Source organism: Artibeus jamaicensis, unplaced genomic scaffold, assembly GCF_021234435.1.
Source record: "Artibeus jamaicensis isolate MK-2021 breed Jamaican fruit bat unplaced genomic scaffold, CSHL_Jam_final contig_233, whole genome shotgun sequence".
Taxonomy (NCBI): domain Eukaryota; kingdom Metazoa; phylum Chordata; class Mammalia; order Chiroptera; family Phyllostomidae; genus Artibeus; species Artibeus jamaicensis.
Window position 1 is genome coordinate 49,156,934 of NW_026521486.1, and position 20,376 is coordinate 49,177,309.

At 39.6% G+C, this 20,376-nt stretch overlaps 1 protein-coding gene across 2 annotated transcripts in view; it reads right to left on the reverse strand.

The window, feature by feature from the left end:
• The window catches only part of LIMA1 (LIM domain and actin binding 1), a 79,727-nt gene that overhangs the window by 16,298 nt on the left and 43,053 nt on the right, over positions 1-20,376 (reverse strand). For both annotated transcript variants that reach the window (XM_037136606.2, XM_037136597.2), the window contains exons 4-7: positions 16,415-16,879; positions 5,311-5,395; positions 4,433-4,581; positions 1,705-1,812 (exon numbers count right to left, since the gene is read on the reverse strand). In XM_037136606.2, the coding sequence (XP_036992501.2) occupies positions 1,705-1,812; positions 4,433-4,581; positions 5,311-5,395; positions 16,415-16,879 (807 nt within the window). The remainder of the gene's footprint in view (positions 1-1,704; positions 1,813-4,432; positions 4,582-5,310; positions 5,396-16,414; positions 16,880-20,376) is intronic.

A 20,376-nucleotide genomic window follows, 5' to 3' on the forward strand; every position in this document is an offset into this window, starting at 1 on the left:
ACTGGGCACCTGGCCTGCTACCCAGACATGTGCCCTGACTGGGACTCAAACCAGTGATCCTTCAGTTTGCAGGCCAGCGCTCAATCCACTGAGCGACACCCACTGGGGCTAAAATGTCCTTTTTATAATATATAAGAAAAACTCCAAACATATTTACTTATTCTTAAGACAACCTTCCACTTAAAAAATGGGAAACCCAGGAATCTAATGAGAGAACTCACTTGCTACATGATGTGCAAGCCATGTGACTAATGCCCGAGCTCACTGTTGCAGGGATGCATGTGATTTATTTGATTGCTTTATGATTATGAAACAAATTACTGCCAAGTGTTTTGTCTTATTATTTCAACAGAGATTTGTAATGTTTTTGTAAAGCAAAGTGATTTAATTCTTCTAAATTTTTTTCCTGTTCTAGTCTGTGATTCATACCACGTAGCCATCCGAGACCATTTTCCCGCATGCCCACTGCGGTCTGACCAAGTGTGCAGCATGTCTCGTGGCTTCCTGCCAGTATTCTGTCAATACAGCAAACCTTCAAAAGTCTGTCATAGTGAAATACGTTTGAGAACTACTGCTGTTGACTAGTTTTAATGATCTCTTCACCTCTTGGAAGAATGGCCTCAAGGGGGTCCATATGTATAACAGAAACAATGTTTTTTCTCCTAACATTAATCACTGTCATAGATTTGAAGCTCTTCCTCCTCATCTAACTTAACATTTAATTATTACATTGACCAAAAGACTGAAGAGTTTGGGTAATGGATCGGCAGAGAAAACGATAAATTCACCTGCCGTACACATTGTTGCTTAATCCAACAAAGCCATTCATCTAATGTTAAATGCATAAAATACAAATCTAATTTGCTTATAACCTCCCCCTGACTTTCTACCACTGCAGGACTTCCTCCAAATTCTTAAGGGTGGCATACAAAGCTTTTTAAGACCCACCCTGGCTTTCTCCCTCCACCTGTCTCTCACCATTGCCTGTACAGACCTCCTTCTCTAGCCAAGTCATCTTGGTTTAGATCTCCAATTTCCACTCCTCTGTTATGCCTTCCTGGAATATCCTCCTCTTTCTTTACTTCAACTTCTTATTCACTTGGCCTACTTTGACTCTTCAGGAAATCACCTTCTTGAGAAAGTTGGGGTAAGTGTCCTTAGCCTCAGATTCCATGGCCCTGCATTGTCCTCTCACAGCTGATCACACTGTTTTATGACTGCCAACCTGTTACTCCTCTCCCCTCGACTGTTAGCTTCCTTGCAGATAAAGACCACATGGAACAGTATGTTCATATGTAGTTTTTAAGCTTAGCATTTTTTGTGCTTAGTATAGTGTTTAGCTTTCAAAATACTTTGAGTAAAAGAATAAAATGTTCTTGCACAAAATGAGTTAATAATATACAAATACTTTGAAGATAATATTTATAATCAAAACAGATTTTAAAAAATAATTTTAGCTCTCTGCTCTCTGAGCATCTGCTGAGCAAAAGAATTTTCCACTGAGGGTTCATTATTTGGTCAGCTATAAGTTGCAGAGCTTCCCACCCGAAATTATGTGACCTGCAAAAACAACAATCTGTCCTGGCAGCTGTCACCAAATTCCCAGACACTCTGAAGCCCAGAGTCAGAGTGGTTTCTAATTTTGAGCATCTAATTTAGAACACATGGTTCCTTGGCAACTGGACATCAGACTTTCCAACCCACCTTTTCTCCATCTTGATGGGAGACACAGACCTCAGGACCCGGGGGTACATTCTCCTTTTGCTCCAACTTATGAATTTTGATTTCACTGCCATTGGCTCTCAGTTCATTCTGAAAAAACAAAAATAGCCTGTGAACTTTTTAAAAAGTCTCAAAAATAAAGTAAAATAAATTCTCACTATCCTATTCTCTTCATTGCACAATTAAGTAAACTTGGAATGTGAACAAAAAAATTCTTTTAAGAGGCCGGAGGTCAAATCAACCCCCTAATTCTCACAAGCAAAACCTGTTGGACTTGTGAAATGACAAAAGCAGCTTTGTGGACACACACCTCAGAGTTAAATATCTGTACACTAGGTAAAACCGATGCTCATTAGAATACAGCCACATCAACACAGGCACACACACAGACCACCCCCCGCGTACAATGTTCTTGTGATTCACTCTTCTAGCAGCAGAGCTTGTGGGAATGCAAAGCTGGTGAGTTTTATCAGAAAAGACCATTCTGGAGCAGGGAAAGGAGGTGCCAAGTGCCAATAATCAAGAAAATATACTGACCATATACACATATATGCTCGGCCTGGAAAGAGAGACGGATGATGTACACATATGAAAGCAAATTATAAAAATGATACCATAAAACCTTCTTAAATGAGACTTCAAAAACATATTTTTTGCATAAAATTCACACATGGTACTAAAGACCTACCTTATTCTACTTCTCATAACAGAGCCTCAACATAAAAAGCAGGCATTAATACTGTCATAAGAATAAGCACAGTTTTTTTTTTCTTGCAAAGACCACTTGGGGCAAAATATTAAAATTAACTTTATCTATTAGACCCAAAATCAATATAGAGGTAGGTGAATATGAACATTTCCTATCATGAATCTGCTAGTAATCTAGTCCCTTTCTGTTCCCTGTGATTCTTTAGGCATGGGAGAAAACAATTTATGGCCACTAGGCCAATGAAGGGGGTGTGAGTGTGACTGATTTACTCATGTGTGGAATTCCAGATTAAGGCCCACATTCTGGAGGTGCATCTGCGGGAAGGAGCTGGCAGCCAGCACTGCGGAAGATAAGAGTGCAACAGGCCAACCACTCGTTCGGGACCCCAGCTCAAAGCCCAGCCGCCAGAGCCCCTGCCATGGAGCCTGTCCCTTGTTACAACCTACCTCTGTGAAGCGGCCCGAGAAATTCTTTTGAGATGAGATAAAATTTACTTTTTACAAGAATTCCTACAGTATTTCAACTCTTAAAATTTTCAGAGATGGAGAAATGCAAGGCAGAAACTATTAAGAGTTAAAAAAAAAAGTCACTGAACAGGTTTTTCCACTTAAGGAGTCACCTGGCCGGAATGTTTATAGCAGGAGGGCACTGAGAAGCAGCAAAATCCTGGAACAAGAGGGAATAAAGCTGCACGATCACCTGTTTGCTCTATCTCCTGTCCTGCCCTCTAAGGGAAGTCTAGGTTTGCTCACTTTTCATACTCAACATTGATTTACACACATCTCTTCTGAACATTACACTGAAAAATCACGATGAAATTATTCATTGCTCAGAGACTTTGGCCACCAATAAATACTACTAGAATGCATACTTAATCATGTGGGAAATAGAAGGCTCAACTCCTGCAACACGCTTTATGATTTCCTACAGGCACCGGTTTCAGTCTGCCTGGGAACAACACAATTCAATTCGAGTCCTCCAACTTTGTTAACAAAGACATCAAGAGATTAGTTAATAGTCTGTAATTTGCAATCTCACAAGGAACAAATATTTGAAAGATACATATATAGATATATGTACATGTGCATATACATGTGGGCACATACAAACAAAGGGCATTTAAAAGATAACTTCAGCTAAGAAGTTCCATAGTGTCACCCTGCCAGTTAAGCCTAGATAAGTATAAAATGAAAAGACCCTCCATTCTATTTAGAATACCAAATATTATGTTCTTACTCAGCACGTCATCTTCTCATTTCTCTCCCCTTTTCTCACCCACTTTTTTTTTTAAGAAAATCATCCCATAACAAGTAGTGAAGATTAAATGGCCATATATTGTAGAATTTCATTTGTAAGAAATGTCGGAAAGAGGCAAGTCCATAAAGATAGAAAGTAGATCAGTGGTGGCCAGGGGGACTGGGAGTGAGTGTGCAGGCACCTGATTTCTTTTTGGGATGATGAAAATGTTTTGGAATTAGTGGTGATGGTTGCACAACCTTGTGAATATACTAAAAAGTACTGAATTTTATACTTTAAAATGGTGATTTTGTCATATGAATTATGTATGAATAAAAAATATAAAAACCCACCCCATATTAATGCTGAATATATTTGATATTTCTCTCCACTATCTGCCCTTTCTTCCCTCAAAAACAAAAATAAATGTTTCTGTTAAAATTAATAAAATACTACTTCTTTAACAAAGAAACCAAGATTAAGTAGAAGAGACAGGAAAACTCTCAGTGATATTACTAGATGGTAACATCACAAAAAAACAGGTGGGGTGGGAATGAGACCTAGGAACTCGAAGAAAGGATTAGAACGTGGGAAGGATGGAGAATAAAACTAAGGCAGGATTTCTGTGAAAAGAGAATGAAGGGTGGGGAGACAAGGGAAGGAGCCAGGGCTCACAAGTCAGGGTCTGACAACATTTCTAGTTTCTGCTCTCAGTGACCACTGCTGGATGAATGAGTGAATGAATGAATGATACATAACACATACTGTATAGTTGGTAGAACTGCTTTGTTTGGACACAGCTGCCTGGTACTTGGCCATTCGATCCTTTATGGAGGTTTCTGACAGGCGTGGGATCTCCAGATTTCGTCTAGTCTCACTTTTCTCCAAGCTGAATGCAGGAGTTGACACTTGACCTGGAAGCATGAAAAAAAAAAAAAAAGCTTTATTAGAAAATAAAATGTGCTTTCAGTGGTGTCAGATTCCCAATTTGGGGGGACTGTAATTTAATGGAATCAATTTCTTCGATTGAGTACAGAGAAGGAAAGCAGGAATATAACTGTCAACTGTATGTAATATTCACTCACTTCCCCAACATTATAGGGAGAACCTTTACCATAATTGAGTGTTGTATATTTAAAATTTTTGGCTTATTTAACATAAGAAAAAAAATTAGATCTCGATGTAATTTTATTTGCATTTCTTTGATTACTAGGAGGCTGATGGTTTTATGTTTATTAATTCATTTTTTTCTTTTGTACAGTACCTAGTATACCCTTCAAAACATAATAATTCCACCCTCAAAATGTTTTGTTACCATCGGTAGTACAGGATAGCCAATCTTGATGGAGGATACTGCCCATCGATGGGAGCCCTCATGCCTCAGGTGACCACGGAGCCAAAACTGCCCGTAGTGCTTCTCTTGGAATCCTGCAGAGGTACCATTTGTCTACCACAGGCTACCACTGATGAGGATGGATTAAAAATACAGAGAAGCTATTTGTGGAGAGCAGTGTGGTTTGGGAATGGCTTGTATATAACAGATAGACTTCCTTTTAATTTGTGCCACTCTTCCTTCAAAGCATTGGCTGTTTACTGATGAGTACTTCCCAGAGAATGTCATGCACTTAGAACTGTCTGCTTACTTGGCCCTATTTCCAAATCATCCAGAGAATAGTTGTTTTCAGAGATCTTCCTTCCACCTGCACTTCGGCTTTGGGCCCGAAGAATCTGGAAAACAAAACCCGGCAATAAATTTTGCATAGAAGATGGGAAATCTTGATGCAATGTTCAAAAAAGATGACTGCAAATCTCCTTTATAAATAAAATCCAGAAGAGATTAGACTTTATATTAGTTTCTATATTCCACAGAAGGTGTTTTTAGTATTATAAATATTAAGCACTACCTATTCACAGGCACCCAGGGAAAAATAAGTTAACTATGTTTAGGTTATGCTCCCTGTCAGTAATCACCGCCTAACCAGCTTCACCAGAAAGCCTTGTAATTTAAATAGTCATTGAGGGGACTCTTCACATCCCAGACAATAATGACACGCGTCTCCAAAGTGCCAGGTCCGGATGGCGGTATCTGCTGTTCCCCTTCTCCATCTGCCTTACCCCTGCTGTTGCTGCCCTGGGCGGACCACTGAATTACCATCCTAAACGGTCCTTCCACCGTCCAGTCAAGTCTCTGTGATGCTGGCATCCTCCCAAGTCGTGCAAAATACATAATTACCCCCAAGTATACATCTACATTACTCTCTTGTTTAAAATTCTTTAAGGATTCCCGATCACTCCTTGAATTAAATCTGAAGTGCTTAGTATGTCACAGAAGACCAGTTCTAGACCTGGCCCCTACCTCCCCTCTCTGGGTATATTCTTTTCCTTATCTTTATCCTCCAGGAAAAGCAAACTGCTGTGAGGCCCACGATATTGTCAATGAGTTCCCCTTACCTGGATTACCACTTTATCCTTCTGTTTTATGCCTGTTTCTTCAAGACATGGTGTAAACTAAGCAACTCTGTGAAGTCTGTCCTACCTGTGCTACCTAAGTCCGAGTAGTCCTTTCTCTGCACCCAAGGCACTTGGTTACACTTCCAGTACACTGCTTATCAAATTGTTGTGTGTCCCTCTACTGGATTGGAATCCTACTGAGGGCAGAGACCACGCTTTTCTTTTTTAAGGAGAAAGTGAATGGTACAGATTTTTTGACTGAAGTATTTTGTGATCCCGTAAATAACTACAGTTCTATCTCTTGATCTAAAGTAGCTCTCTAGCCCTGACCGAGTGTGGCTCAGCTGGTTGGGCTCTGCTTGGGCAGTGTGGCTCTGGTTGGGCATTGTTCCACAAAGTGAAAGGTTGCCTATTCAGTTCCTGGTCAGGGCCCTTGCCTGGGCTGCGGGTTCAGCCCCCAGTTGGAGTGCGTATGGGAGGCAACTGATCGATGTTTCTCTCCCTCCCTTACCCTCTCTCTAAAAATAAATAAATAAAATCTTAAAGTAGATCTCTAATTAAAGTTACAAATTATATACTTTTAAATTTTTATTTATTGACTTGAGAGAGAGAAAGAGAGAGAGAGATTGATTTGTGGTTTTACTTATTTATGCATTCATTGGTTGATTCTTGTGTGTGCCCTGACCAGAGGTCAAACCCACAACTGAGCTACCTGGTCAGGACACAAATTATAACTTTTAAACCTAGAAAAGTAACTCACTAGAAAGTCACTCAGGGCCACAGAATGTTCCCTGGTACACAGCATGTCATGTGTATTAAGACAGTAATGAGAGCCTTCAGCCGTATCCTATCAATTATATCTCAAGATAACATGAAGTAGAAAAGATATCTGAAGTCCTGTGTAACAGGAGATAAGATTTAGTACGCTTTTGAATTCAACATTAGTAAAATAGCCATTACACCTCTAAGTTCAATGGATTAATCAACTCAACAGTAAAGTTTAAGACTGAACTATCACTTATTTTAAGCCACATCGCCATATCCCTACATACCACCTTCAGAAGTCAGAGCAGTGGATTGGTCTGCTTGTATTATACCCCCCAAAAAAACAACAACAACAAAAAACAAAACCAGTTTCTTGCAAATTTAATATTGCACATTTAAAATAATTTATCTCCAGTCAGCTTTGCTATTTATATTATTAGTTGAATCTATTTTTAATAAAAGCCAAAATTAGCGATAGCAACTCTAACGTCGCCCCATCACACTCAGGTCAGCTGCACCATTAATCACATCCTCGTTACTCAGATGATGCAACACACTCTTGCTTTGGGAGCAGTCGCTCGTCTGGAAAAGAAGATCACTTGCCAAAGAGAAAAGATAAATTTGGCAGGATAACCCCCATCCACATTTTTCCCAAAACATTTCTCATTTGCAAATAATTAAAGTACAGGAAATTCCAAAGATTTGTCCCAAATGCTGCTGCACTGTGAGATGATTGCTATAAAAATCAGAATCTTCAGGGCTCAAAAGGAGAGAAAGCCTGGAAATACACTAAAAAAACCCCCCTGAAGGTGAATAGGTTCTTCATTTTTAATACTAGAGCAATATTTCAAATATTTACATCTTGTCAAAGGTAAAGTTCAAGTACAATTCAAAAAGTACGTTACATGTCACAACCTGCTGAGAGTTCGGTTTTCTGTCTGTACTTTACAGTCACACGAAAGTCCCTGCACTGGCATCACTGGGAGCAAGATCATTTAGAATTAGAACACATGTTCTGCCAGGGCACAGACTTCCTTCAGCTTTAGATGCATAAAATTTCCAATCTTTGCTAGTTTTTCATGTAAAACTTCAGGTTACATAAAGGGCCTTTAAGAAAAAAAAACCTTCTGGTTTATGAGGGTACCGATACTCTGAATTATCTTCTTTCAAATACTAAAAAAAGTGAATGTGCAAAGCTATTTGGTCTTAGAAAAATAGAAAAAGAGAAACATCTCTGGAAATCACAGTTTTATTGACACTGGTTCTGGGGAGGAATACAGCTCTAAGAGAGCTTTAAGGAAATCCCTGGTGAAGTATTTTCAAAATATCTTTTCATCTCCAAACCACTCAAATATGCAGAAGAACAAGATCTCAGATGCATTTACTACAACTTTCATGATCCTCATTTTGCAAGTGGTAATCTGAGGTACAGGAAGAAGGAGGAGTTTCCTCCAATATTTCTTAAGGAAGTAGAGGAGAGCAGAAAAAAAAAACAACAGGAATTCTGATACTGAAATACTCCTCTGTAACATAGTTTTATTGCTTTTCAGCCCTTTTTTATTCAGATGCCTGAGGGAACCCTAGACATCATAGTCTGTTAAGAAAAGAGAGAAGAGACAAGACACTTGAAGACTTTCTGGAATGTCCTAGGCCTTGACCTCACTGCCCCCCCCTCCGAGTCCTCCTTCCTGTCAGCTGACTGTAGTAACTCTGTGTAGTGTGAACGCCCCTTAAACATTCTCTGTGAAGCCATCCACACATCAGCTTGTACATACTACAGACTAAGAGGGCGGGGATTTCAGCTAGTAGTTCATAGAATTTCTTTTCTCTGGACATTTTTTTTTTTTGTATTGACTTTAGAGAGAGAGAGGAGGGAGAGAGAAAGAGAGACACTGATTTGTTGTCCCACTTATTCATGTATTCATTGGTTAATTCTTGTATGTGCCCTGACCAGGGATCAAACCTGCAACCTTGGTGTACTAGGATGATGTTCTAACCAACTAAGCTACTCTGCCAGGGCTAGAAATTGTCTTAAAAGAAGTAAAATAAGTTAGGTCTCAAATGTCAAGTGAAAAGCAGGATTTCCCATCCCCTGTACTCTTATATTCAGAAAAAAATTCTCTTTGAAAGTTGATTTTCAATACTTTAACCTACTGAGAGACTTCTACCTCTCTCAGCCACTTCCTTTAACCTTTTAACTTTGACCTTCCTGCAGGCTCCTGTGCCTCCAAACTCAAAGGTGGAAGAAGGATAACTTTTTGGGAAAAATGAGGCTGCGCTGAACCATGCATGGGTAGCACAGGGTATAGATAAAACTTGGCCTTAATTTCTCAGAGTTTTGCAAGATAAACATTTCCTTCTCCGGGGACCTTCTTAGAAAAAATAGACTTCATTTGAGCAAATTACACGTAGTGAAGGAGGGAACACTGATCTCCAGTGGCAGGATTCCTCTGCTTTTTCTGTATTTCTCTACTTTTTTCTGTATTTCTAAGCATTCTACAAAAATTATGTGTTATTTTTTCAATTAAGGAAAAAGAAATGGAAACATCTCACATTTATTAAGTTAACATAAACAGATAAAAATGGTAAAACCAAATGCTGATGAGGTGCTGGACAATTAACGATGCCTTTAGACTGTGCTAGTGGTGCTATAAAATAGTACAATCTTTGCGTACTGTACATTCAGTACAAGCTGAATATACATAAGTAGAATGTTTAATGAATTATATCTTTCAACTATAACATCACTTCAGTAATATAGCCCCCTATGTCAAGTAACTAAAAAAGCCCATTTCTGCCAAGATGCTTAGAGCTGTTTTATTAGGCTAAAAAAATAATCTACTTACTGGGAAATGATTACACAGTATAATGAAATACCACAGTCCCATAAAAGGATAATTATGTGAACTAGAAAGATACACTGAAAGGTGTATATTAAAAAGACCAAACAAAAGATAAAGCACATGTAACAGTGAGCACCCAGTGACTAAAGCCATATAAAAACTACGTATGCGGGGAGGGGTAAGGAGATCACTGGGCACAACTATGATTACTTTTTTCCTGGCTTACCTGGCATTTTCTTTTCCTTTCTGGTTTACTCTGTGTGTGTGTGTGTGTGTGTGTGTGTGTGTGTGTGTGTGTAAGAGAGAGATTGTTCAGATGACTATTTCATACAGGTAAGAAAAACAAGCTTCCCAAACCCATAAGCTTCTAACTCAAGAGTTTTAGTACAAATCTGCTGTATTGCAACATATTTCTCCTCTTCACTTCCCTGATGTTTTTCTTTAGTTAAGAGACTATATAATGTGGGAAGAGGAAAGATAGCTAAATTCTTTGAGAATAGAGCTGTTAATATATTTTCATTTTTTCTGTTTCCTTAGATTTCAAAGATGTGTAAGTCCATGGCCAGTAGCTCTTATCCAATAAATGATTATTATGATACTCATGAAGATAGTGTTACATGGTAGAAAGGGTACCACACAATTTCAGTCCTTGTTCTGATATTAATTAGCCACATGACATTGGGTATATCAGTTAACTCCTCTGACCCTGGCCCTTTCCACCTGTAAAATATGGACTGTAATATCTTAACTGCCTGGGAGCAGTGAGCTGGATTAAATAACCTCTTACAGTCCCTTATAGTTCTGGAATTTATGTCAATGATCTTGATAGGGATTTCTTACTCACTGGAGCCCACTGGTAAGTTAGAAGGCTAGAGAAAATAACTAATACATTCATGCAGATACCCACCTACATTGTCTAATCCAGGATTAAGTCCCACAGCAAAAAGACAAATGTGGTAACATCTGAGGGGGAAATGATGTCTTCCTGGCACCTCCAAACTCTAATATAGCCAACATTGCTTAGAGAATGTTCTAGTCCCCTGCTATTATTCTTCAACATGAGAGAAAAAGATAATTCTTGTGTTTATTTAACAAACCCAGTTATCCATATTTAAAGCACTAGCAATGTATCTAATGGAAGTGTAATTGTTGGATCAATTTAAAATTTATAATTCTCGATAAGCAAGTTAAAGATATACTTCTCTACATTAGGGTGACCGTGATGATGTTAACTGTTATTCAAATCCCTTTCCTCTCTAAGCCCGTCTTAAAATTATGAGTTAAAAATATGCCACTAATACCAATTACAAACATTCTCAGAATTGTATTCTTGGAATTTAATTCTAAGTAATTTACTTGAGACATCAAGAAAGCAGAAGAAAGGTCTTATTAAGATAACATTAAGTAGACAAGGGAACACATGTGATTATTTATTAACCATGAAAGGAGAAAATAAAACATTATGGATCATTTTATAACAATGCAGAGATTCACTATGGACACCTACACATTCTTCACGAAGGCAAACATAAATTGTTGCTTTGATGTAGGTTACAGATGCACTGGCTATGGATAAAATATCTGGCGAACACGGATCGGACTTTAGCTTAGTTTCCTTGTTTTCTCAAAGGCTCGCTCCACTCCACCAACACAGATACACTGTTAAGTGTTATGTAAAGGCAAATGAGATACTAAGTGTCACTTCCAGGAACTTACAAGAAGGAAAACCACAAAAATGTTGGACTGTTTAAAGAAGGATAGTTGAATTCTCATATTAACAAGTGAAGTTTTTGTTGGCATTTTAATGATCGCCATTAATATATGGTCCTGATGAGAAGAGTAACAGAAATTCTAAGGGAAATTCATGGCTTTAGAAGTTTAAGGGGAGGGAAGTAGCAAAAGAGTGAAAAGTGGGTGGACAAGGGAAATTCCCATTTTTATTTCAGATACTTCTGTTTTTAGCTGACTGAACTATTTACCTTTGAAATATAAAACAACACAATTAAAACATGACTAATTAGAAGCATTAAAATATACCATAAATAAAATAGGGGAAAAGGTAGAGAGAAAACTTTCTTTCTAAATAGTTTTAATTCCATTCACTTATTGCCTTATCATGACTGCCTCCTCTCCTTTGTTAGTTCCCACAGGGTGAGCAGTGTGTATTTATGTATTTTACAAAATAGGAATTTTTTTTTGTGAGAGGCATTCTTTCTTCTTCTCTCCTTTTCTCCTTCTTTTATTAATTATGCTCCCAGAAGATGGAAACACCTGGAAGAAGCAGCAGTCAGAGCTGGTGTCAAAGAATCAAGGGACATCCATAGTCCAGCCCTGTTTTCTCACATGGCACTTAATTGGTTCAATCTTGATCCAAGCAAAAAACAATCATTTAAATAGGTTACGAAGGTAGAAATATACCATCTAAATACTTGGTCTTTATTCTCTTATCCACTGATTTGTGTGAACCAACTATGTTAGGAAACAAACAGAAAAAATCCACACTTAAGGAACTTGTCACATGCTCCTTCCTTGCTTTATTATTCCTGGCCATGGAAGAAGAGGTTTTTAATTTTTAAATAACCTCATCCTGGCTTCTAAAGGTTATGCATTCAAATGTCAATATGACAATAACTGGACATTCATTAGAACTAGTTAATCAGCTATGTTTTTAATAAAAGGTGCCCATAATAGTCACCTAAGCTACATAAAACAATGATCAGCATATACAGGAAGTTAGGGATGCTAAACCACATTCAGTGTACGTCACTGGAGGGGTTCTTTTTCCTAGTAATGATGACAGGTTACATTTTCCGTCACTCCTGTGCTTACTGGAATTAGAGCCATAACATCCAACTAAACCAGCTGACAACCTACCCACTGAAGCGGGAAAATAAGTGAGAAATCATTTTTAATTGATTCTTTTTATTGAGTTCTAAGCTTCTTTTCTTTTTATTTTTAAAAATATTTTATTTATTTACTTTTAGAGAGAGGGGAAGGGAAGGAGAAAGAGTGGGAGAGAAACATCAATATGTGGTTGCCTCTCATGTGTCCCCTACTGGGGACCTGGCCTGCAACCCAGGCATGTGCCCTGACTGGGAATCGAACCAGTGACTCCTCCTTTTATTAAATAAACACTAAGAGCCAAATCATTGGGCTGACGACTAGAGAAGGAACACATCATCACTTTGCAAGAAAATGTAGACTGGAAAGTATACAAATTTATGCATGACCAGTAAAGGAAGCATAATATAAGTAGCCAAAAGGAAATAAAAAGAAAATTCTGTAAGAGAGTGAGTAAGTGGGGTTAATATACCTGGGAGAAACAGGTAAGGCTTCATAGTCTTAATAGACCTTGAGGACTAAGATTTTAAAAGGGAGCAACTATGGGGAAAGCAGGAATAATTTTAAGAATGAAGAATAATCCAGGGTTTGCAACTAAGACTGGCTGTGAGACTGGGAAGGTGGATTCCGTTCAGATTGTGGAAGACCTGATTATTAAATATGGACTAATTTTGAGGGATCGAAAACTTCTGATCAAGTGAGTAACATAATTTGCAACTTTATTTAGAAAAATAAATAGCAACAGTGTGGAAGAACACGGGAAGAACAAAATGAGAAGCCAACAGGGGAGGCTATAGCAATGCTATGGGATTGGACAGAATGGTCCATACTTGAGAAGTGTGTAGAGGGTAGACTTGCTTACACGGCTTAGTAAGTAACTAAGAAGAGGAGGCGGACAGAAGGACAAACTGATTTCCAGCTTTACAGACAAGGAGATTTGGTGAATGGTGGTGCATTAAGGGACGTGATAGGTAAAGCAGGTTTTGGTTGGAAAGATCATTTTTCTTAGCATTCTTGAATTGGAGTGCCTAAGGGGCATACACAGAGAGATGTCTGATCTGGCTGACAACCAGAAATATAAGGCTGAATGAAGCTTGGGTTAAGAGTTCAAGATTAGAATCTAGTTTGGACATTCATTTCTTGGAGTCATGGAAAGAGATGAGATGAGAGAGGGTGGGGGGGACAGAAAAAGAGAGATAGAGACAGAGAGAGAACAAGAGGATAGCCCTGACTGGTGTGTCCCAGTGTGTTGGGTGTCCTCTCACAAACCTCAAGGTCACTGGTTAGATTCTGGGTCAGGGACTGTGGCTGGGTTTCCCGGATGGGGGTGTGAGAGAGGCAACTGATCAATGTTTCTCTACCTCTCTTTCCCCTCTCTCTAAAAATAAACTTTAGAAAAAACCTTAAAAATAAAAACAGGAGGGCAAATAAAAGATCAGGAAGAGAGTGGACAAGAACTGAAACCATCTACAACAAAAGGGACGAGACCAAGAAAAGTGAGACTCACGCCGGTGGACCTAGTCTCCCGTAAATGACTCTGATAGAAAGATTCAGGAGGACCCAACGTTAGACTGTGCGTTTCCATTTCTATGTGCTCCCGCACTCTGCTCAGCTAGTCAGCTGAGACTCAGTCCAGTTCTATAAAGTTCATTTATGGTACCAAAGATTCACACAGTATGTTCCCAATAATAGTCCTTTATCTCACTGAGGTACTAATTGGTCAGACCAGAAGTGGACATTCTTACCTGTATACTCTTGCTCCTAAAAAGATTTCTGGTGTTTTTTTCTATATTTCTCAGAGCTTCCTTCCAAAGATCCAGTTATATGACTTCCTGATTAAAAAAGCCTTACCCATATTAAAGCTGAAATTATGTTAACAATAACCATACCCTAGTTTCAAACTGATTAGTTATTCCTTAACCTAGACAAAATTTTTAAGTTTTACTGAGATACTAGACAACACTTTCTCAAGTAACCTACACTGTTTCCAATATGGATAATGGTACTCATTTAGACACAGCTATACAAAACCAAGGGCTGAGTGTGTTACATGCCCCAAGCGATCCATTAAGTGACAAATGACTATTAAGAAATTTGATAAGGCACTTTAAAGAACCCAATCTTAGGACAGCTCTCCCCTCCCCCCATCTTCTTAGACCATTAGCTGCCCAGTGCCTATGAAATTGGGCTGGGGGACTCAGAGTTTTTTATATAAGGAGTTTTTTCTTCTTTCTGGCCAGCCACAAAGAGATAGGCTTGTTCTGACCCATCTCCCACCAGGCATTTACGAGAAAAAAGTCTCTCACAAAATCCTTACGCATAATCAGCATTTTTGTTTGCTGCAGTCCCAGTCATTTCCTACCTTAGGCCAGTCTTGACACGCACCAGCCTTTGGCACTGAATCTACATTGTGTGTGCAGGCGTGACATCAGCCATCCTGCCCCTTAGCAGGGTCTGTGAGGAGGAGACGTACAATGGTGCTTTGAGTCACAACAAAGCCCCTTCCTCTCTATTTAGGATTTCTGACATTTTTTCCTTCCATTTAAAATTCTTCTTCCCATTTAAATTAAAAAAAATTTTTTTATTAAGACCATGAAGAAGAAAGAGGGAGTTGGCAGGCCTGGAGGGACTAAAAGTTGGGAGGGATGAGAGCTTAAGAAAAGTCGTAAAACTGCTTTGCGGTTACATCTCTTGCCAACTGGATTCGGTGTTAAAATAGAGCTAAAATTCATTCACAGAAGAGGGTTCTAGGTTTGCAAACCTTTAAAGATTCTTCCTACATTCTCAAATAGATGAGCCCTAAAAATTCAAGAACATTTCTAGGCAGCAAAGCTCCAGGAACCGCACTTCATGAGAAAAGACTAACGAAGTCATCTCCAAATATAATTGAGGATAGGACACGTATCTCATTTTTATTTCAGAAAGAGTGCTTCATACTGTTACTTCACAAATACAGGTATTTGGGCCAAATAGTTAAAAATATTCAGCTCTCCCATCTAGACAGAATCTAACGTAAATGATGGCTTTGCTTCCCATCAGATCTGTTTATTTCATTATAAAGACTGCTGTAACAAACCGTCCTCATGGACAAAGCCAGATATGAAGGAAAGTATGAGAAAACTGGAAAAATTTACCAGTTCTGCGGCCCCTGGATTGTGTTATAAGTCACCAGCATATGTAACTCATTTTCTAGTTAAGTAATTCCCTCTGGGGACCTGGTCTGCAATCCACACGAAGGATCAAATTTCATTAGCAGTTGTAGGAAAATGCAACCCTGTGCATTTGCAAGTCAAAAATCCTGAAGGCTACAGCTAGTCTGGCTATCTTCATTGATTTTTCCTGGGAGAGGACTTTAGCTGATAGAAAACATTTGTTGGAAGGCACAGATGAGGAAGTTGAGAAGAAGAGGAGGGATTCAGCTAGCAGAGACAACTAAGCCTCAGTCTTAACGTTAAACTCTAGCCTTAACACTCAGCCTGCAGCTGTGTCCAAGAGAACGATTCAGCAGTAATTCCAGCCCCCAAAGCGACAAATGACAAAAGACACAGGAAGACAAATTAAAAGGGCAAGCGTACAAAAACACAAAACCCAACCATATCAAACTCTCTTCATTTCTGGACATCAACCTGAAGCCCAGTGTGCATTTGATTTCACATGAAATCGGGTTGGAGATTCACAAATCTTAGCATCTATGCAAATAATGTGAGGTTTTTAATGAACTCATTTAACTTCATTTAAAAGACAGACCGACTACGCTTGCCAGCACTCAAACTGTCCGGATTAGAAACCAGCTTTGCTGATTTACTTGATTCGGCTTTAGCAAGTTTGAAACCCTCCCAGTCCTTACCTTGGTTTGCGTTGGTTCGCCTTTCTCAAACATCATTTTCAGCCTGTTCAGCGGAACGTTATATTTCTCTATTTTGTTCACAGCTTCTGTATTTTCACTGATTTCAGGCTTTCCTACTTCATGCCTGGATTCTCCTACTAGACAATTTTCCATTTTTGTACTTTCTGGTGTGTGGTCTTTTAGACGCTCACTGTCCTCAATGAGAGGGTATGGATACTGAGTGTGGGCTTCAGCAGGAGACCCACGTCTCGGTCTGGGGTGGACCCGCTCCTCCCGGTTGGCCTCGGCCCCAGAGGCAGAGCTGCTCACCACTTCAGCAGGACGGTCGCCTCTGTGCCTGACCTCAGTGCTGCTGTTTCGAAGAGAGTCTGGGAGAGACTCGGCTCCCAGCCCTGGGTTCTCCCACTTCTTCTTTAACACAGTCAGGATTCCCCTTCTAAAGTGCTGGGGGAGATTTTCAGTGTTCTAGAAGAACAAGAAGTAAGTGCCAGTTATAACTTGCCTGCTGAAACATTCAAACATGATGCTCTTTGCAAAAGGAAAGTTAAAACTCCAGGCTGCTCCAGGTCCACTGGCGTTGCAGACAGCTGTGAACAGTTACAGCCCAGCCACATGGAGGAAAAGCATCCACCCAGGAGAGGGCGAGGGGAAGAGAGAAAAAGTCAGGAGCTGAAGCAGGAAGTGATAAAACAGGATAGCCTTATAAGGACAAAATGAGAAGAAAGGAGAGCCCAGATCTAATGACAGTTACAGTGGAGACGAAAGATTTTTATCCCAGGATTAATAGGGAAAACGAGAAAGTAAAAGCAAATACTAAGTCTTTTAAGCACTGTAAATATGCATTAATAAAAGGTCATCATTGCAAGCCACAAAATTACATGGTGAATGCTGCTTTTTCTTTCTTATTTTAAAGACAAAGATTGCAATACAGCTAAAATGATGCATTATATTAGTTGTGGATAGCATCAAGGATTGAAACTATTTGCAGACATTTAAAGACTTTTCATCAGGCTTTTAGATGTATTTGCATAAATGATATTTCATCATAGCTGACATAATTTGTGTGCATATAAACAAATTTTATTTTTACATAAGAATCCAGTTCTTTTCCCCCTGCTCTTCTCTTCATGTTTGTCCATGTGTAAATTCTCAGGAATCAGAAAATTCACTACTCTATAGATCCTTTGGCTGAAAAATTATCCAGACTTTATATGAAAATACCAACACCCACTCTCTTGATTGAAGGACGGACATTTAAACATCTAAGAAGAGTTCATTTTCAACTGGGTCAAAATGGAATTAACTTCAAAATATAAGACAGGTTGAAAACAACCTGGATTTTGTCAGTGTCAGCCCCCAGTAATAGAGGAAACACCCTTATTAAAATAAAATTCAATGTTCCGTAGTCTGAAAGCACTCCTAAATAGACAGCACCACCTTCCCAACAAACCATGAGCTTCAGTACTACCCTCTTGCCCTCCGTACCTGTAGTTTGTGACTTTACCGGTCTTTCAACTAAGAAAGAAAATACAAACCACCTAGGACTGAAAGACCTCAGGGAATTAAGCAGGATTAGCAGCTATATTGGGAATTAAGACTCTCACCCTATTACTCTCCTGAATATACTCTGAGAGCCACTTCACCAAGTAGCTCCAAGGCTTGAAAACAAGTTACATAAAAACAACTGTTTGATTTCAGTGTTTAAATCTTAGCTGACAAAATTCACTGAGAGAAGCATGTATGGCTTGGAGAGATATAAGAAGCATGAAAAGTTTTCTGGGAAAGAAAGAATTCAGGTAACGAACAGCTCCGGAAGCTGGTGCTACCTTACCCGCCAGCAGCACTCCTGGCTGCGCCTACCTGCCCGCCGCCCCACAACGGATGAGTCATCTCCTTTCTGATTTCACCTGCCTTGCCCTTGCCCTTGCCCCTGCCCTGCCCCAGAGGGGCCCCGAGGATCAAACTGGCATTTTGCATTGGTAACTGGACACTACTTTTCTCAGTGACAAGTCATGTGATCAACACAGATTTATTAACATGGAAAGATGCTCATAAGATACTTTTGAGTGGAAATAAAGCGAATTATAAGACAACATGATCCCATTTTTTAATACACATGTACATTTATAAATATAAACAAAGAAAAGTATTTGGGAAGAAAAAATATCAGGAAATTAATGGGTTACCCTTGAATCATGGATTATGGGCATTTGTATTTTTTTGATTTTTATTTTTTTAAAGATTTTATTTACTTTTTGAGAGGGGGGAAGGGAGGGAGAAAGAGAAGGAGAGAGACATCAGTGTGTGAAAGATGCCCCCAACAGGAGACTTGGGCTGCAACCCAAGCATACACCTTGACTGGGAATTGAACCTGCGACCTTTCAGCACTCAAACCACTGAGCCATACTAGCCAAGGCTGTATTTCTTTTTATAATAAATATGTATTCACTGTGTAATAAAATACAAAAGTAAAATTATACATCATTTTCATATCACAAAAAACTTCTACAGAATATGAAATAATTTTGATGTTACTGTAAGCAGCTTGAAAATGGTTCTTTCCACTTCACCGTGAGGACCAGGAAGGAGGGATGTGTGGCAGAACAGTGGCCGTGTTCAGACAAGGGCCTGGGTGGAGAACTCCCTGAGGGAGCATTTTAAGGAGGAGTAAATGTGCTCTTTTATTAAAAGGAGCACTTAAGGATACAAGTTCAAAAGTGCTGGGGTGGGGACAAAAAGCCAAAGGGCAGGGCTGTGTAGTTTGACAGCGTTAAAGGTCCCACGCCCTTAAGTCATCCTGGCAGAGCTTCCCAGGCCAGTCGTCCCGGCCTCTCTGACCTGAGCAAGGAAAGGTGGAGAAGAATCAGAGGCTAGTCTTTCTGGGGAACAAAGTGATGCAAGAAGGTACAGGACAAAAACAACAGCCAAACGCAGTTCAAGCAGCACAGTGAAGAGAGCACTGGTCTGAGATAGCCTGGGTAATCAATAAATACTGGATTATGGTTCACTTATATTTTCTTCTCTTTAACTGTATTTTCTACAGTAAACTTGTAGAAAAGTTTTATATTATTTATATAATTCAGCTCCACCCAGTCAAGTGACTTTGGGCAAGTTTCTTAATTTCTGGAAACTATCAATACTGTAAGGGCTACTGTGGAGACTGGATAAATGAGACTACCGTGTTGAACCGGGTTATGTAGTACTTGATCTAAACGGGCACTTGGTAAGTGGCGATAATTATTAAATAGAGGATCCTCACTACTCCTTAAGCCGTACCTCACAGTGGTGATCACCCACAGCCCTCAGGCATCTCCCAAATCCTGAACTTGGGTTAAAGTCTCTTACTCTTCTTCCTACTCTCTCTAGAGTCTCTACTTTTCTACAGTGAAGGTGTGGGTTACAAAATGAGGTAAAATTCTGATGCCATCTGTACCAAGGTTTTAATGTTTTCTCCAGTATTTTCCTAGAATAAGGCAGTGGGAAGTCAGGGATGCTGCAAGTTTTCAAGGGGCCCATCGGTTGCTGCACTACTCATGGCCTCCTTTGTCAAAGTGACGCTGGGCACACTGTTCATTCTACTCAGCGAGGCTGAGAATCTTGGCAGGCTTGTCTCTGGACCATAACTGGCTGCCTGAATCCAGACCAGGAACGCCATGGAGATGTAACACAGCATCCTCTCTGCAGGAGCATTTGACCTGCAATTAGGATGAGTCCCTGCTCCGTCACTCTGAGATGTGTGATCTTGAATAAATCCCTCTCTCTCTTTGGTTTTCAGTTATCTCACCAGAAAAATGAAGAGTCTGGGTCAAAAGAGCTCTAATGTTGAAATCGGCCCGGGAACCTTCATATTAAAAGCAGGAGGGCGTTTGGCGGGCTACGGCAGTGGGACTGGGGACTCGGACTGTCTGGACACACAGCCTCCAAGGAAGGGAAGAAATGGCTAGGCTGAGAGCTTCTCAGAA